General features: G+C 35.1%; 2 protein-coding genes across 3 annotated transcripts; both read right to left on the bottom strand.

Moving 5' to 3' along the window:
* Positions 1-289: 289 nt before the first annotated feature.
* LOC133691314 (ATP-dependent RNA helicase DEAH13) lies at positions 290-7,634 on the bottom strand. 2 transcript variants are annotated; one of them, XM_062111767.1, is made up of 13 exons: positions 7,494-7,634; positions 7,328-7,401; positions 6,895-7,105; positions 6,440-6,509; positions 6,280-6,354; positions 6,145-6,194; positions 5,980-6,040; positions 5,497-5,892; positions 4,863-5,108; positions 4,534-4,764; positions 3,633-3,746; positions 2,301-3,530; positions 290-1,801 (listed from the first exon to the last, which is right to left on the bottom strand). In XM_062111767.1, the coding sequence occupies exons 3-13, from the start codon at positions 6,918-6,920 to the stop codon at positions 596-598; spliced, it is 3,705 nt and encodes a 1,234-aa protein (XP_061967751.1). In that variant the 5' UTR covers positions 6,921-7,105; positions 7,328-7,401; positions 7,494-7,634; the 3' UTR covers positions 290-595. The 2 variants fall into 2 exon arrangements, with proteins under 2 accessions (XP_061967751.1, XP_061967752.1); XM_062111768.1 differs by lacking the exon at positions 7,494-7,634 and having other exon boundaries at positions 6,895-6,999; positions 7,328-7,407.
* Positions 7,635-12,562: 4,928 nt separating this feature from the next.
* LOC133692846 (fumarate hydratase 1, mitochondrial) lies at positions 12,563-18,976 on the bottom strand. The gene is made up of 17 exons (XM_062114004.1): positions 18,683-18,976; positions 18,458-18,575; positions 17,946-18,095; positions 16,922-17,032; positions 16,702-16,785; positions 15,931-16,029; positions 15,781-15,831; positions 15,629-15,678; positions 15,130-15,211; positions 14,851-14,945; positions 14,700-14,766; positions 14,536-14,586; positions 14,269-14,364; positions 13,573-13,671; positions 13,443-13,472; positions 13,295-13,360; positions 12,563-12,950 (listed from the first exon to the last, which is right to left on the bottom strand). Exons 1-17 carry the CDS (start codon positions 18,817-18,819, stop codon positions 12,864-12,866), a joined length of 1,473 nt encoding a protein of 490 aa, XP_061969988.1. The 5' UTR covers positions 18,820-18,976; the 3' UTR covers positions 12,563-12,863.
* Between the last annotated feature and the right edge of the window lie 712 nt (positions 18,977-19,688).

Below are 19,688 nucleotides of genomic sequence, written 5' to 3'. Positions count from 1 at the left end.
GTCCATCTCCATCCTCAATATAAAGAAAAGACTACGCATACATTGCATTTGGCAGATGCAGCAGCGGTCCCCTGCCCTCAACTACTACGTGCGAATAAATACAAGCATCGTACGTATCAACTTCCTGATTTCTCCACTTACAGCAACAGCAATATCCATTTGTGCTACAGAGAGTATTATAGACAGGTTATGAGCAGTGGGAAGAATATCCAACAGAGTATAGTAACCCCATTGTTACCACAGCTACCATCGTTGCCTAACTAGCTAAAGATTCTGACAATGGAACCAATTAGAGAAATCACTATTCTTTCATTACTTGCTAGAAAGACAGACAGGCATCAAAATTTGGCTGGTGGCGGCAGTTAGCAATTCACAGTTCTGCCGTGTGATTGTTACGAATAAAAAGTAATGATAACAGGAGCGGCGATATTTCGCTCAAGATCCTGACCATCAAATCATTTTTCCTTCCTAAAAAAATGTTTAAATTTAGATCTTCTCTTCATTCATGTACGATCAACAAGGAACAAAACCAATCTCATGCGATTATAATCACATTCTGAGAAAGCTAAAGCAACTGGCACATTTTCTATTTTATCTAACCTTTCAACTTTTGATCCTTCACTCCCCGCTTTATCTGCTTCAATGAGTGGATTAGTTCTGGAAACTTTGCACATACCTTGAGTCGATCCTCATCACTGCTAATTGCAATACTTTGTGCTGGAAGTCGCCATAGATGTGGCCCGAAGGTTGGAATGACCCAACGATATAATTGGTCAGTTTGAGGATCATATTCAGGTTTCCGGTCTTCTACAGTTGAAAAACTGCACAAAGACCCACCATACTTGGCAAGCCATTCTGGTTTAATGCTTGTGGCCCCATGCATGTAAGGCTGCTTTGTATGAAGCAATTCACTGTACACCAAAAACTCAGGCGCTGAATTAGAAAGAGAGGACCGCCGATGAAGGAATACTGTTTCTTTAACCATGCAGGCTTGATACCGAACAGCACATGCTTTTCTGTCTCCTTCCAAGGAGCCTGAATTTCCTCTGATGCGTTTTGCAACCCTATCAACCCAGCCAGCACAGATAGCTTGGCCTAAGATATCTTCCACATTCAATAAAGTAGACCTCTTACTGGACAAAACCCTCCAAGCTTGTTCTACATCCTCCACGGTCCCATGGGTCCAAGAGAAACCCTGCTCTAACTCGTGAACATGATGATTAAAGACCAGTTGAAGAAGCTGCCTTCTAAGCTTGGACATTTCTTCCATGGTTTTAAGGTGCAAAGCATTTTCGTGGCAGAATTCCACCGGGCTTGTAGAAAGTTCAAAACAATGCAAGGCATAAGCTACAGTCAATGTATCACTAGTAGAATTGGAAAATCGAGCACGGGATAATTTAGTTGTTTCTCTAAGTTTCTTTATCTTTATTTTTTCTTGCTTGTCTAAAATTTTATTGCTTCCTAGGCTACTAGATCTTCCATCCTGTTCTGAGCCATTGCTGTCAGTATGACTTCCTTCAAAATGCTTAAGAAAAGCATTGGAAAAGCTCAATGCTGCAGCTGTTGCAACTGCATATCCTAGAACCAGATTTGCTGTATCATGATCTTTCATTTTCCTCGTAATTTGGATAGCTGTAAGGAGCATTCGAGAGTGACGAGGACTCATGGGATAGCAAGCCATGGCCTTCCCTAGGGATGTCAGTCTTCCTGTATTATCAAGAGCTTCCAAGGTCTTCAAGCAACGTTCTGCTTCTACTAAGGCAGCAGCCTCTGGAGGAGTTGGAAATGGGAACTTTTCTACCTGGAATACATAACAAAACAGAGAGACTAAGTTAAAGAATCGGTTAGAAGAAATTCCTCTAGACCAGTTAAACCAATGGTATCTAATATTATAACTTCAAAAACCATGTAGCAGGCAGCATGCAAGCAAACTCAGCAAAACAACTAGCAACTGGATGGCCAGACAGCAAATGCATTCCAGGGACAAGTCAACTACGAGATACTTACTCCATATAGGCATATCCAACCCCATTCAGATAATTTAATGTGCCTCTTTAGATTTTTGGGTTCTTGGAAAACAGCATATGATAAGAACAAACCTCACCTCCACCACAAACATAAAACATGAAAAGCTAATTGGTTATAGTATTGATATAAAAAATCCTATATGATCTATTATCTAAGTTTAAATCCTTCGTGCATCAAAAATGCCATTGTAAAGTCTGTTGCATTAAACAGGAAAAAAGAAAGGAAAAGATTTTGCAGGTAATTAGAGAACCATAACATAGAAGAAAACACACCTTGTCAATATGCATGGATTTCAGGACAAGAACAATGCTATCAACAGGTACTTTAGATATTTCAGCACAAGAGAAGTCAGGAAGTATGTTATTATAGACAGCAGAAGAATAAAGACGGTAACAGTGGCCAGGCCCTGTTCTTCCTGCTCTTCCTTTGCGCTGATCAGCTGAAGCCTTACTTATCCATTGTACTTCATATGCTTCCATGCCATTTGATGAGTTGTAGTTCTTCACCTTTTCTCTTCCAGTATCAACCACATATTTTATCCCTGGGATGGTTAAAGAAGTTTCAGCAACATTAGTGGCAACAACAACAAGCCGCTCCCCTTCCTTGACCTCATCAAATACATGGAGCTGTGCCACTGCAGGAAGCATGGCATAAAGAGGCATAACACGCAGAGCACTAGTAAAAAGACCCTTATCTCCTACTGTTTTCTTCTCCATGCTATTTTTGTATTGTTCTGGGTACTCTTCTGGCAAAGAAGGAACTTGTTTTCCCTCTGATTTACATTCTGATGCATTCTCTCCAGCCAAAGCTTCAAAAGCACACTTCAATGCAGCAAGGCTACTTTTCTCTCGTAGAACACCCACAACATCATTTTCAGATGTTTTTGAATCCTCTATATCCACCTCATCACCAACAATTTCTACTTCGCTCTCTGATCCTGAATCATAAGAGACATCTGATTCATCCTCAACAGAATCAGGCACATCTTCATCATGAGAGCCAAACCTCTCAGTTTGCTGGTCAATCGAATTCCCCTGAATCTCAAATGCCTCATCAATATCCTTCATGTCAACACCTTCAATGGAAACCATTTCAGACATTGCTGGGACCTCATCCCCTACACGCCCTTTAGCAGTATTAGCAATCAACTCTGTTGAAGCTTTACGTAACTTCTGACACAAGTACTCTACTTCTCTCTGTCCTGTGACAAAGACAAGTATGCCTCCTTGTGGCAGCCTCTTGTGGATTGACATGACTTTCTTATAGGCCTGGCCAATATAATCCACAGTTTCTGTTCTCTTCGAGAAATGCACTGTCACTTCAAATTGCCTGGTAGGAACGTTTATAACTGGAGGAGGATCATGAAATAACCTTCTTTCAGAAATGAAGTCCTCCACTCGCAAGGTGGCACTCATTAGAACAAGTTTTAGTGGAAATATCATATTTTCAGGACTTAGACTTTGACCAGAAAGCACCATTTTTTGCTGCTGCTCATATTTCTTCTGCCATATGCAAAAGATTGTTTATGGTAAAGATAGGTGAGAAGGAAGAAGATCCATAAACAATGTTTTACAGCTGAAAGTGGGAAAGTGTATCAAAATTACCTGGCGGAGTTGAATTACACGAGAGAGCATTCCAATAAGAATGTCTGTATTCACACTTCTCTCATGAGCCTCATCCAGAATTATCACAGAGTAACGCTTCAATAAAATATCAGTCTGCAACATAAAAAAATTATTAAACAGCAGAAGAAGAGTTAACATGAGCATACTAATCCATTTTCTCCAGACAACATCTTTTTTACATGGGTCCAAATCCGTCTGCACCATAAAAGATTTTATTGAACAGCAGAAGAGTTAACATGAGCATACCAATCCATTAATTCCAGACAAAATATCTTTTTTACATGGGTCCCACCAGCAGAGCTAGCTCCGTATACATGACATAGCAAACAATACCAGAAAGGATCCCGCAGGAGATATAACTAATAAGAATTTAAATTTCGAGGAACAAGTTTCAGAAAATAACACATGAACAAAAAATGAATTTTGGATCCTCAATGGTAGTACATTCCAAGAAAACATAATAGGAATTTTAAATTTCCACAAACAACATTCAGAATATATAATTCTACAGACGGCACTAAAAAGTTTGACGAACGGGTCAGCTATAAAGAAGACACAAGTGAAATTAGTGGTTGTTCAATAACAAGTGTGCCTTTGGCTTATTCTTTTTAATTGCCTTTTTTGGTTCAGTACCAATAGATTCAAATTCACAATTCAAAAATGTAGATTCAGGCAACCAAGCAAGAATCTGACATGAAGAAACACCTAAGAAGCACCAACAAAAAAGAAAAAACTCTATAGGAAGATCAAATATAAGAATTGCAAACATCATCTGACAGTTGAAAAACCACATACTAAAACTTCTCACATATAATCATTGATGTACCATTCTTCAAAACACCCACAAATAAGATGCATGTAAAGTCAGCTGAATCCAAACCTGAACTTCTCGCAGTAAAATTCCATCAGTCATAAACTTGATTGAACAATTGTCTCCAATTCTCTTGTCATGCCTAACTTGGAATCCAACCTCTTTACCAAGATGAAGACCAAGTTCAAATGCAACCCGTCTAGCAGTGGCAAGGACAGCAATGCGCCGTGGTTGAGTAACACCAATAACACCATTTCTAACAACAGAATGGTTTGAACCATAACCTGCTTCATAAAGAAACTGAAAGATTACACCGAAGAACCAAAATTAGATGGTTCTTGAGCCGAATTGTTTGAGTTGGCAGTAGCTAACAAATCTAATGCATAGAAGAAACCCACCTGAGGAACTTGAGTGGTTTTACCACACCCAGTTTCTCCACAGATAATAACAGTGGAATGTTCATTTATAGCTTCCATTATCTCCTGTTCCATCATAATAATTGGAAGATCCTTCCGTTTCTTCTCCACCTCATCTGGCCTTGATACATGCACCACTGTTGGGGTAGTAGGAGGTCTGGGCAATGGAAAATCTGGGAAATTGCTAGCCTTCCCTAAATCTACAGTTGAGCTCTCATTTAATTTACCCTGCTCCATGCAAATGCCCCACTCTCCAGTTAATCAACAATAGTGCAGTTACCACAATATACTGACATGCACATGTAATTTCACCATTCTCACTCACATATAATACAAGATATGGTATTGAGTCAAAAATAGTTAATAATATACTAAGTTACAACAATTGCCTCTTCAATCTTCCATGCTAACCATGTACAATACATAATGCATAAATTGCAAGTTGTAAGTCAGCAGTTGGTCAATTCAACTTCTTTTGGCAGCCTTGTCAAAAAGTAAGAACAAACATCCAAACAGAATTCTAGTCTCATATAATCTGAGTTATAAACAGTATATAACATATATAGCGCAAAAGTAGATTATGTATCATGACTTGTAATCTGAGCCGGTAACATACCATTAAACTGGAAGTTTTTCTAGCATCATGATCACTTGAAGCCTGTGAAGATTTTTTAGGAACTTCCAGTGTAGGTGTACAATTATCCTCATTGGGCACTTCTTCAGCTGAGAAGGCAGAAACAGATCTGCCATTTAAGCCAAGCTCATTACCGCTAACTGGATCGTGATACACCAGTGAAAAAGATGCATGGTTTTGAACTTCTCTTCCTATTACCATTGGTTGTAAATGGCCTTTCTCATTCATATCCTTCTTTGATTGGATCTCATCCAACCCAGCATCAATCTCAAAAGAAGCAGTTTCATGATTCCTCTTGAAAGGCTGGTCACCCTGGGGACTTAAACCAGCCTTGGAAAATTGTACTGCCATCCTACGTTTTTCTTTAACAGTTTCAACCTACATGAAGGTAAGCCAATGAGCGAACTAACATCCAGCAGGCTTTTGCATTTATGTAGAAAGTTAAGTAGATCCTAAGATACAAACCCGACTTATATTTCTTGATGATTGCAGGAGAGAAAACGCATCCTCCGGGATCTTATATTTCCTGAAAGTTAGATAATTGAGTAGTTTGCAAACATTGTTAATGCTTTCTGGAGAGGCAACAGAAAATAGAAATCAATCATCCAAGAGGTAAAAGTGGTAACATACTCCAGGGTTTCTATGCTTTTTGATAACAGCAGTGTTCTCTCATTCTCCTCCTGCAAAAAACAAAAAGGCAAATCAACTCCACATAAAACACAAGAAAGAACTGGAGTACACTAGAAGCTAAATGCAAGCACACACCTCCAGCTTCTTCAATTTTCTTTTCTGAGATTTACTTAACTGTGGGTTTTTATTTTTCTTGGCCACTTCTTGCGCCTGTGCAACAAAAATTTCAGGCCTTCAACCTCTTAAAAGAAAGGGCATAGCAGAACAAAAGAGCTATTTCACCTGCGCTACATACCTGATTCATGCCTTTCCTTTTATTACTTTTCTTTGCAGGCATGATCAATGCGTTGCTATCACCTTCCACACTACATATGCAAGCAACAAGTTTTATGCGGAAAAAAAAAAAGCAAAGGTAAACATTTGCAAGCCCATGGCTACTTAAGGACATATTGTAAACTTGCTAGACTTGATACTTTCTCAAAAATTGTCGAATCAAGACCACTCCTTTAAATGGCATGTAAAAATTACAATTAGCTAAGAACCTGTAAGTGAACATGTTTTGTACAAGTAACAAGTATACGTAGCAAAGAGAATCCCTGAATTTTTTCTTATTTCTATTTTCCTAGATTGCTACTAAAATTCAATTGAAAAAAAAAACACACTACGAAAAAACTTGTCCTAGATCTTCTCCTAAACAAAACACAACGACAACAAAAGAACATACATAAAGGCAGATAAGATGTTCATTACCATGAATTTTCCAAATGTACTTCCATATTGCCTCTCTGTAGTGAAACGAAACTGAAGATGCGGGCCTTCAGGAAATGACTTCAGAGTTATCGATGAAACAAAGCTCTCCACCAGATGAAGCAAAGCTTCTGGTTAGTTCCGTTTCTTGATCTTTCACATAACAAAAAACCTCAAACAATGCCTGTTTACTTATCTGGCAACCTTAAAACCTCTACCAAAGACAAAGTAAATAATCAAAAGTTCAGTTGCTTGATTTAATTCAGGTTTGGACAGTCTAAAAATCTAACTAAAGGTTTAGGCATAAACAAAACCTAGAAAAAACAACCCCCCATCCCCTTTTTTTCACCACTTGCTTTACTCTAATGGGAATCAAACTCCATCATCAAAGCAAAAAAAGAAAGAAAAAGAAACGAGCAGGGAGAGAAGGAGATACCAGCCAGGGAGGATTGGTTTAAGACTTGAAGTCGTTTTTTCTGTAAAAGAGATTGAAGTTGGGATGATTTTTATCTGCACTCGCATTTAAAAAAAATATAGCAGCTCAAATTAATCCTCGGGATGTGAAATGGGTAGGTTATCGTTAGCTGATGAGATCCATGAACCTTGATGACGCCTATAAGGCGGAGGCTGATTTTTCCCGACGAGACAGAGTGGGATTCGTAAGGTGGTTGCACTAGTTGCCACTCCAATATGCCTTTCACCACAGTAGCAAACCCTAGCGGAGTCAGAGTTTGAAGGTTTTTAATATAATTACTATTATAATTATATTATAAGAAACACTCCCCGCGCCTCTTTTCACACGCTTACATTTTATTTTGTACTTTCACTGGTGAATTTATTTTATTTTGATATTCAAGTTTTCTTTTTTCAATAATTAACTCAAAATAATTTAATATATCATCTTTTTAATATTTTAAAATAATATGTCATTCTCTAATATATTTCTTCCGTAAAGATCCAAGCTTCTTACGTGTTGGTTTTTTTAAATAAAAAAATCTAGTAAAATAAATTATTTAATTATAAAATAAAAATTTAAAGAATAGTAGTTTTTTTTAAAATGTTTTTCATTTAAAAATATATTAAAATAATATATTTTTTATTTTTTTAATTATTTTTAATATTAATACATTAAAATAATTTAAAAATATAAAAAATTATTTTTTTATAAATCATCATTTAAAATAAAATTCCAAACAAAGCTTTATTTTTTATTCTCTGTAATTTTAGATATACAATAGTCAATGTTTGGTTTAAGATGGCAGTGGAAGAGCTTTATTTAACAGCTGCAAGACATTGGATTTTGCCTTGAAATTACCAAAATGCCAAAATTTTAATTAATTAAACATTGCTATTGTTATTATTATTAATATTATTACTCTGTTATATATTATTTTGAGAAGAAAACTTTGCCATTATTAGAACATATATAATTAAATAGTGATCTCTTATTAATTATTTTTTAGGATTCACTTTAAATAAATGAACTGATATAAGTAGAAGACAAATTTTAATTAAAGATATTTTTAATATTTTTTATTGGTCATTGATTTTATTTTCTCTTTTTATATTTATATTTTTTTAATTAACTCCAAAAAATAACCAATAAAATAATATTCTGCAGAGTCGATCAAGATAAAATAAAAAAAGATTAAATAACAACATGGAATTTTAGCAATTTTTCACGTGGACGCATAAGCCAATACACATTTGTAATTGACCTTGTCTGTTTGAATGGCCTGAGATTGTAATAATTTAATTTTGAATTCTCCAAAATTTTCTTATATATCATTTTATTTCTATTTTTATTTAGAAAAATAAAAAAGGTTTAAAATTCAAAAATATATTTTTCTCAAGTCAACCTTCACTTTTTCAAGTTCACCGGGTCAATATAGATCAAATTGTGTTAACCGGGATAAAAAATAAGTTTCAAACTATCTCGAGTCATAACTATCATTTTCGTTAAAAAATAAGTTCAACGGATTAATAAAGGTCAAACTGTATCGACCGAAGTAAAAAAATAATTTTTTTAAAATAATTATTCAGTCAAAAAAAGTCCAATCAGGTTGGTCAAAATATTTTTTGGTTTTTCAATAATTAAAATTTATTTTTAGCTTGAAATGAGTATTTTTGAAATTTCCATCAAAGTTCAAAGGTATTTTGGTACTTTTCCTGGCTAGTGGCATCAAGGTAAACTCAAGGGCTTCTAGGAGTATTTTTAATTTTACTTTCTTACATGTATTTATATTTTATTTTTGTATTTTGTATACCCTAAACAAATAAATAAAAAATGATGATGCAAGTTCAACGCTCGAATTCACCTGTCATCGCGTATAGGTTCAATAGCTAATTTTTCATTGCCAATACGGCCCAACACCCATTTTTTGTCTTTATTAATTATTATAGACCCAGGATGTAATGGTCTAAAATTAGACCATGTCCTTTAAACGTTATTTATTCAGTTAATCATGCACCTTCTAGCCTTATATTAAATGGTCTCTACATTCGTTAAATGACTCGACATGGAATGGTCTCACAATAGACCCTGTCCTTTGAATATTAATTAATAGATTATAAGGTTAGTTAATATAGTTCATCAAATAACCTAAGATAATAAGGTTCAACATTAGATCCTATCCTTTAAATGTTGTTTTGTGGATAAGAACAATATTTAGACTGCATACCAATTTAGACACAGACCATATTAAAACACATATATCTTTAAAAATAAATGACAATACAGCTTACTTTAAGTAGAATGAATAAAATGATTGTTATCTTTCATATTATATAATTAGCCCCTTACCTAAAATTTCTGAAGACCAGTTATGATTTTTAATTACTATAAAACTAGGTGGTGATTTTTTTTTTTCCATATATTTTCCCTTTTCACACAAAGTCAGCTCGCCGCAATGTTTATCGAAGTGCAACAAAATTGTGAATCCATTGGGAATTACAAGGGCTAAGCTTTGTTATTTATTTTTCAATGATAATGAATTTATTGTGTTTATTTGATTATCGCACACATCTACATGCATTGTTTTTATCAGATATAAAATTTTAAAAATGCACAAATAACACAACGTTTGCATTATGACATGACCAAATCTTTAGAATTGAGAGGGAAAGTAACACTGCCTCAATGGTCTTTGGTTTAGGTAACATATATGAAATCACCAGTTTCTATTGAAAATCTACTTAGATGTGATTTTGTCTTGGCCTATGCTTTCTTACTTTGTAGGCTTCGGTTTAGCATGTTATTGTGTTTGGTTTAGTTTTTGTGGTTGAGATTATGGTTGGGTACAACCCAATTATCCACAAAACTTAACCACAAAAGCTAATATTTCCTGTTTTTTTAGCTTTTTAGTGGATCCCACACCCAAACCTCAACCTCCCCCTCTAAAACAAATACCCTCTTGGTTGTTAATCAGGCAATGAAAAACTCTTTTTAGATTAGTTTAGATAGCAAACCTATTCATGTGCATATATTGACTAGAATCTTTATTTATGATGTTTCCTTAATATCATTACTCGTGCATTTGACATCACAAATAAGTTACTCGTTATTATTAGTGTTAATAAAATAAGTGCTTGAGAATAGATATATTTTCTTTGATAAATCTCGAGCATTTTTTTAAATCTCTTGCTTTGAAACTCCAACACAAAATGTTATCTGATGATGTACCTTTAATAATTACAAATTTCATCTGCTAAACAAACTAAATCATCACTATCCTAGGAATTGTAAGAAATTCAAAACATTGGATAAATTTTAGTTTTCAAAATGCAAGAATAGAGATTTTAAGAAATTCATTTAAGCAATGAGCTAATATTTCTTTTTTAGCATGTGCCATGTCTATGTTCAACAAATTGCTTTAATACATCTCAACAAGAATTCAGGAAAACAAGGGAAGAATCTAGTAGATTTAGGTGATAGGATTTGAGGAGGAGGTGGTGGTGGCGGTGTTGGTGTTGGTGGTGGTTTTAGTTGTTAATGGCTAAGAAGAGAGAGTTGGGGGCTTGAAGTTTCGTTTGGCTGAAGGTTTTACTGGCTTTTTTCGACAATATAAGGCGCCAACAACGATGAGGATAATCAAGAGTTTTCTCGCTAGGTGGAGAGAAGTCTTTATATGGTGATCTGGCAGTGTAAGGTGGCCAGAGTTGAAAGATCTAAGGAGAGAGAGAATCGCAGTGAGCAAAGAAAGAGTCTTTGAGGTTTGCTGAGGTGAGAGGCCAAGCATGGTAATCCGGTGCAAGTGGAGCTTATGGACTAATGGATCTCCTCTCTAATTGACTATTTTTGCTTGAGCGTGGTGAGATACACTGGATGATTGGTGTGTAGGGTGACATGGCAGGCTAGGATCAAAGGTCTAACTTTTTAACGGCTAGGATGTGTTTGGGTTTTAATCCAAGTATAATAACCTTCTTTAGACTAGAATAAATATACGGTTCAAATATAATTTCTATTAAATCCAACGATAAAGATATTTCTGAATTATTTTTTTTAAAAAAATCAATATCATACTTGGATGAAGAAAAACTAAACAAAAAAAAAATGAATAATTTTTAAATAAAAAAATTATTTCAAAAAATAACCTGAATCTCCAGGACACAAAATTTCTTAGTTCACAGACACTAATTACTTTTTAAAGTGCTAATAATATTTTTTTTACTAAAAAAAATGTATTAATAATATTTTTTTTATTTTTTTAAAATTATTTTTAAGATCAACACATCAAAATAATTTAAAAATATTAAAAATATATTATTTAAAAAACAAAAATTTCAAAAATACTTTTAAAAAACACTCTACGACACTCTCCAAATTAAAACCCAGAATGGCCGAACTGGTTGGCCGAACTGCAGGGCTCTCTTCTGCCCTTTCATTATTGTCAGTACCCTGCCCCAGAATATCTACCTCATACGGTACGGATCTCTATTTGAAGGACATAACAGTAATTACAGATTTCTTTGTTCCCCAATAAGAACCCAGTGTCTCGACATGGTGGAGAACAGTCTCTTCTTACGAGGACAAGGCTTGTGCCCCAGTTTCCAGGATTGCTAGATTCGTTAAACAAGCTGGTGATCCATATTCTTTAGGAAAGAACCTCCTCAAGCGTGCCCAAATAAGCAGCCTAGTCAAGAGCAACATAACTGGTAACAAGTTAGCACCAAACTCTTGCATTCACTTTGTTAGCTGCTAAAGATGTGAACGTGGGGAAATTTTGAAATCTGTAAATTCCTGTGGTTTCCATGATAGAGCTCTGGTGACCCATGTGGGGAAATTTTGCCAATAAAATGCCACTAGTTTCACAAGGAAATAAAAATTGCAATGATATATAGCACATTCGAGTAGAATAGGAGATGCCATATCTACTAAAAGCTGAATCGGCTTCTCTTTCAGTCTTCTCATATCCACAAATTTGCTGGCATGGACTTGTTTTGATTTCCATAACTAGAGAACTTGCTTTGGTGTAATGATATGCAGAATGTCAAAACCTAGCAGCCATCATGCCGTGTCTTTTGCTTAGAAAGAAACAAACAGGAGAGGAACTAATTATGCAAGTGAGATTACAGAGAGGTTAAGCATTTTGTCACGTACTACTGAGACATAATTGTTGTGCACCATATACATATAGTAGTAAACCATCAACAAGACCCTTGTATCACTCTCTTGCCAAAAGAATATCATTTCTTTCATTCTAGCATGTGAATTTCTCACATGTCCGCTACAAAATGAGGGAAGATTCCCATTATTAACCTCATCAAGGGTTATTGCTACTTTTTTGAAAAATGAGAAGCCAGTTGGCGGGAAACCTCCAAGAATATTGTTTAACAAAATAATGTTCACTATTGATCGCATTATTCCACATCAAATGATTTAACATGTTGCAAAGCTAAAACGGATAACCTTGTTCGATGCTTGAAATTTTGGGAAATCAATTCTCAGAAGCTGGAAACTCTTTGCAACTTTGTCAGTCAGTTGGCCCGATCATTTTTTCAGGGACTACGAGTGTATCAAATTCTTCACTGGTGAGCATTCCGAGTTTTAGTGCAGCTTCCTGCAGAGATAATTATTGTAAGGTACGATATTCAATCACTCCAAAAAGACAAATGGATTAAGCACCATTAGTCTCAAACACTATTGACAGTACACAAAAATAGAAAAAACCCAATATTCAAGAATAATTTCTTCACAAGAATGCACGTATGCCCATTCCAAGGAGATGAATGTTTTGGAATTTTATGTTCTTCCCAGCCAAGGGAGGGGGAGAGATAAGAATCCATAATAAACAGTTTACATGAGTCTAACAAGAGCAGACATCGTTACTCCCACAATATACGCACATCATAGGGCTTATAAACACTATATTGCAGAGTCACTAAGATGAGAAGAAATCATCACCTTCAGAGTACTTCCCTCCTTGTGGGCCAGCTTGGCAACTGCTGCAGCATTGTCATAACCAATTTTCTAGAATAAAAATGGAAACGTGAGTTAATACTCCAAACACAAATCAGGAGAATGGAAATATGGACATGGTATAGAGACTTACAGGGTTCAATGATGTGACAAGCATCAGCGACTGCAGGGTCACACAAATTGTCAATAACAATAAAACATGATCAAAAGGCTTTTAGATACATCAAATGCAAATAAAGTTTCTATAGTTATCAAGAACTGACCTCATGCAGTAATTTCGAAATTCTTTCCCTATTGGCTTGAATACCCCTCACACAGTTCTTTTCAAAGGAAGCAGATGCATCACCAAGCAACCTTATTGACTGCCAGAAAAAGGTCAAACACACTTGTTTAGTAGAACAGCCACACTCAGTCTTCCCAACCAAGAGTCAAAAACAACAGCAGAGTAAAGTGTGACCAATCAGTAATACAGCATAGCCAAACAGTAAGCATCCTAATATCAGCCAAGAAAATGCTATTTGATTACGAATACTATTAGGGTCCACCATAAGACTTCTAAGATCTCATTGCATGCATCAAAAGATGCCAGATGAGAGGAAACTCATGCATCATTATGAACCTGGAGTATTGGAAACTAAAATTCTAAAACAAAATTTCTCACAAACCTGATTGAATTCAAATTCCTTGATTTAGTTTCAATCACTTTCGTGTTAAAACATTTAGCAAGAATAGGCATTTTTTTCCTACGTTCAGTAATCACCAGTAACTTCAAACTGAACCCACTATCCAAACAAACTGAAATACTTTACACAGACGAAAGAGCCAACATATCAAAACTGATTTTGCCCTGAATCAAAGCAAGCTCAGGGTGGAACATCCAATGTTAAAGCACTCTTAAGTAACTTATTATTTGGAACTTCAATAAAAATAACAAGTACATTACAGCGCCATTAACATACATGTAGGAGGCCACTTGCGATCATTGGCTTGAATACATTTAGTTCAAAGTGACCATTTGATCCACCAACTGTTATGGCAACATGATTTCCCATAACCTACAAAATGAAGAAAGGGCATTATTTAACAATGACTTGATTGGTTCAGAGCAAACTTCCAGCTTATACATCAAAAATGTGAATTTATAATCTGAATAGCTGCTTTCAGACAAGTTCTAAAGTGAATCATATGATATTGACAAGATGGAACTGACAGCACTAGAAATTTACCTGAGCACAGACCATTGTGAGAGCCTCACATTGGGTGGGATTAACCTTTCCCTGAAACAAGAAAAACTAAAAAATGACAACATTGTATCGCAATTAAATCTTCAAATGTGCTGATATGAATCACAATTCTTCGGGTACCAAACAAATAAGGTGTGATGATTTACCGGCATTATACTACTTCCTGGCTCATTTTCAGGAAGAATGAGTTCACCAAGACCACATCGTGGACCACTGCAAAAAAACATTGTTAAAACCACAAAAGTAAAGCAAATATGTGAGAGCAGGGAGAAGTGAATAATACAACTTTTCACAGACCTTCCTAATAACCGTATGTCATTTGCAATCTTCATCAGAGAAGTAGCAACTGTGTTGAGTGCTCCACTAGTTTCAACAAAAGCATCATGTGCAGCCTGTAAAAAAAACATACCGCTTTAGCATGCAAAAGTATTTTGCTCGCACTTAGGGTAGTGACATGTAAAATCGCACTATTGCTCAAAAGAATTAAATCAAAAGAGCAAAGTCCATTCTTACAACCTTAAATGAAATTGGAAGGAAAAGAAGAAAACTCAAGTTATGAGGAGTTCAAAAACCAACCAAAGCTTCAAACTTGTTTTCCGCTGTGACAAATGGCAGGTTTGTTTCCTCAGCCACTGCTGAAGCTATCTTTACATCAAACCTAGATGGAAAGAAACAAATGATAACTGTCAAAGAACAGACATGCCTCAACACTAAATAATTCTTAGAAATGGTCCATAGATATCCATGTATAAATTCCAAGAGTTTTCAAAACACTGGTTCTCCCACTGATTTGACTATTTTCTTACAGATAATAAAACATAAAATTGATAACATTATTGGAGAATAGGAAAAAGGTGCTGCAAAAGACTTGAGATTCTTTTCTCTTTGGGGCTAAAATGGGAGAGAAACCTTCAGTCCATCAAAGAAAAATAAAGCAGGAAGAAACGAATCAAACTGAATGCCTGCCTTATGGGGTGATAAGAATCACAAATAAAACAAGCTGAAGGAAGCAATTTTTGTTTTCAAGAAAAGAACGCCTAGAAAATAAAATTTTCACCCATGATGCTTTACATACCCTTTCTTTGTGTTTAATCCAGTCCCCACAGCAGTTCCACCTTGTGCAAGCTGCTCAAATAACATTCCCAGTATGTCATAAAATCTGAAGAGAAGAAAAGGGAGAAAAGAGCAGTAGAATGGAAAATTTTATTTAATATATGTGTTTCCAACCTGATACATGTGGGGTAGCGTGCACATGACACGATCAATTCCATACTTCACCTGCCAACGAGGCAACAATCATCAGAAGCAAGCACGAACAAGAGAGAAATATGAACCAATAGTAGATCAGAAAAAAATAATACAGAAATGATATATTACTTGTGTCGTGTAGCCACTAAACTCTTGCCCAAGTGTCAATGGTGTTGCATCTTGAGTGTGCGTGCGCCCAATTTTAACAATATCTTTGAATTCAACTGACTGGTTGGAACCAACAAGCAATATTAGTCCAGGTACAGTAGTTACAGCAATATACATGCAAGAAAAAATGTGCAGATTATTGGAAATGTAAATGCAAAAGCTGATCTCAGAATGGTGGCATGAAAGTTTTACCTTCCACACGACTACATGCAATTTGAAAAATATGATCAAGAACATTTACTAAAGAACATAAATTTTTTGAAAATTTGAACTGTAAAATTTCATAATGCATGTATAAAAATACGTCTAGGAAATGGCAGATTTAACAAAAGCATGTGTGTATAAAAATGTGTAAGCCATCTTCTGGCATTAAGAAGTAAAGCATTTGAGGGCAAGCAAAACAAACATCATAATTGCTACGGTCCATGGCCTATTAAGTTTCCTACTAACATGTAAGCCATTGATAAAGGAGCAGACCACACATAGGCCCTAAATAATGAAGTAGACTATGCATAGATGTCATGTCCCACCATGTATCGAAAAGGCTTGATCAACATGCAGGAAAATAAAAGAAATTCCCAAATCAAAAAACGGTCTATTAAATGCACTGAACACAAAGAAGCATTTCAATTCAGCAATTTTTCCATTTGCTTGCGCAAAACAATAAACAAAATGTTTTCTTTATCAACCCCCCCCCCCAAAAAAAAACAAAAAAAAAAAACAAAGTCAAACCTTTGAATGGAGTGTCAAGTGCAAAGTTTTCAATTTTGGGATTAATCTTGAATTTATCTCCGTTGCAGCTGCAATATGCATTACCTAAATAAGAAAAAGATACAGCTGATAAGACTGCAAGAAATCAGTTCATGATACATTAAGTTATCTATTCAAATAGAAAATTTTAAAAAACAGTAAGACCTATCAGTTTGACACTCAAAGAGTAAACCATGCTTACAGTTGGAAATGTGTCGTTAGAAGATTGTGATCTGTTCACATGGTCATTAGGGTGCACAAACTTTTCCCCACGCTTATGCCCAAGGATCTCAGCTGCTCTATTGGCAATAACCTGGAAAGTGCATCACACAAGCCAGAATTTTTAGGGCATTCAGTATTCGATTAATCAAAGCAAGTCTAATTTGCAGTGCTTTCAATTATCACCCAACTTCCATCTTGTTTCTGTTCCTTCACTTGGTTACAGGATGAATGTTAAGAACATTCTTTGGGAGCATCAAAACAATATAGAAAGGATGTGTTTTGAATTCTCACGAGTGGTGTGTACCTATATGTGTAGTTCACACATACAATGAACCGTACCCTGAAGTGCAGGATCATTTGGTATGCTATCTATTCAATTTTAAACATGACTAAAAACCAGATTGCAGCCACATATCAGACATACTTGAATGGTGAAGAGAATAAATGTCTAAGTCCCTTCCGTTTAGATATCTCAAATGATATGTCAGTTAGATTTCAGAGCAGAGGAAGCCTTTGGTTAAATTTTAATTGTGTGAACAAAAACATGAAAAACTCAGTTTATTTACTTAGGTCAGATCAAGAATAAGCACCAACTGAGGGAGAAATCTCAAGGTTACAATTTACAAAATAACAGATACAGGGTGAGCATAACACAAAAAATTTCCAAGGAACAACCTCCATCAGAAATTTCAATTTTATTCACCATTAGCATGCAAAACACAACATTACATCGGTTAAACACTGGTTTTGGTTACCAAATTTATTGAATATCTCAAACAATCAAGCCTCTTCAAATCCTACAATTTAACCCTCTGTTGAACCAGATGTGGAAATCCTAAATCACAATTCACAAGATGAGAGTAGAGTCAAAGCCCCATCGCACCTTTTTTCCCAGAGGATAATAATTTAACTATTGTTCACATCAAATATAGAAATGCCATAGCTTCCTTTTCCTTCCCCTTTTTTTATTGAAGAAACAGAAAGTAAGATGCAAAGGCGCTGACCTCATTAGCATTCATGTTACTTTGAGTACCACTGCCAGTCTGCCACACAACCAGTGGAAAATGATCGCTTAGCTTCCCTTCAGCTACCTCGTGGGCAGCTTGCATTATCGCTTTCCCTATGGAAGGATCAAGCCCATACTGCATATTCACCTGCCACAAAATAAATCAATTATGTTATTTTTAATTTAAGCTAATGTAATCTCCACGAAAACCAATCATCTATACACTCTATTACACTGAGATTGACATATCATAATCCTAAAAATAAATAGCCACAAAATTAACAATATATGCAGATGTTAATCTGAGATTACATTGAGATTTAACTTAAGTACTGTCATCAACTAAAAATATCGAATTCAAAATTAAAGTTTTAAAAAAAGGATAAAGATTTAGGTCTCTTAAAAGTGTGGGATAACTAATTAGTTTATATTAGCAGCTGAAACAATAGAAAGACATGAAAAAATCGCTTAAGAAATCAAATAAAATTAAAAAGAGAGAGAGAGAGGGACCTTGGCAGCACATTTCTTGAGTATACCAAAGGCTCGAATGATAGGTTCGGGCATTCGCTCGCGATCGCCGCCTATATCAAAATTCTGCAAAGATCTTTGCGTCTGAGCACCCCATAGCCTGAATTATTATTTATTGAAAACAACAAAGCAAGAAAATTAATAAATGAATAAAGTGAAGTAAGAGGGGAAAAAACGAGTGAGTGATGGATAGATAGAATGACGAACTTATCAGCAGGGACACTAATGGGACCAAAAGTGTCTCTCTCCTCTCTGAAGGCAGTTGAATAAGACCTCAACCAGTTTCCATATCGCCAAGTCGTGGATCCTGTAGAGAGGCGCCGTGACACGATATACATCGCCATTCCAATTTACTCAATCCCTCAATTGATTTGCAGAATGCGAAGATCGAGGAGATATCAAGCTCTTTTTATGTGTATATATATCAAGAGAGGAGACGAGAGGAGAGGAGAATGGAATAAAAAGGCTGCGGATGCTGTGCTATGCTAGGAATGAAAAAGGCGTTGTTGGGGGCTTTTAGTTTTACCTATATCATTGACTTTGGCTACGATTGTCAGTAAAGTCAAAAAAAAATTTAAATAAAATATTTAAATATTACTAATTTGTAAAAACAATTTTGTGCAAAAGTTTATTTAGTATACCTTGGTTACTTTTATTATTCAAAAATAATTTATACAACCTCTAAAAATAAAATTTAATTAAATAAAATTTTAAAATGTTATTTTTTATATTAAAATAACAACATGTTAAATTAACTTGGAACAATCCGGGTTAACGTGTCAAATTTATAACCCAAATTACGAGACTATAATATTAATAACATTATAGAAAGCAAATAAAAAATAAATTATGAAGTCTAATTCACAATCAGCTCAATATTGAATGATAAAATTAAAAAAAATACTTAAAAACATGATCAAATTTAACATGTCAAACTTACAATTCGGGTTATAAAATCGAGATAATCTCATGAAAAGTAAATCAAAACAAATTATAAATTACAATCCTTAACCAACTTAATATTGAAAGACGAGATTAGAAAAATTAATTAAAAAATAACCTGATTCTATCCACGAAACTCATGACTCGGGTCATCAGACCGGGATAACTTTATAGAAAAATTAAAAAAAAACATGATTTAACTCGAATTAACCTGTCAAATCCACAACTTGGATCTTAAGAATGAGGTAACCCCACAAAGAGAGTCAAAATA

Source organism: Populus nigra, chromosome 4, assembly GCF_951802175.1.
Source record: "Populus nigra chromosome 4, ddPopNigr1.1, whole genome shotgun sequence".
NCBI classification, from domain to species: Eukaryota; Viridiplantae; Streptophyta; class Magnoliopsida; order Malpighiales; family Salicaceae; genus Populus; species Populus nigra.
The sequence above is the reverse complement of the archived record's forward strand: the minus strand, read 5'-3'. Positions and strand labels throughout refer to the sequence as shown.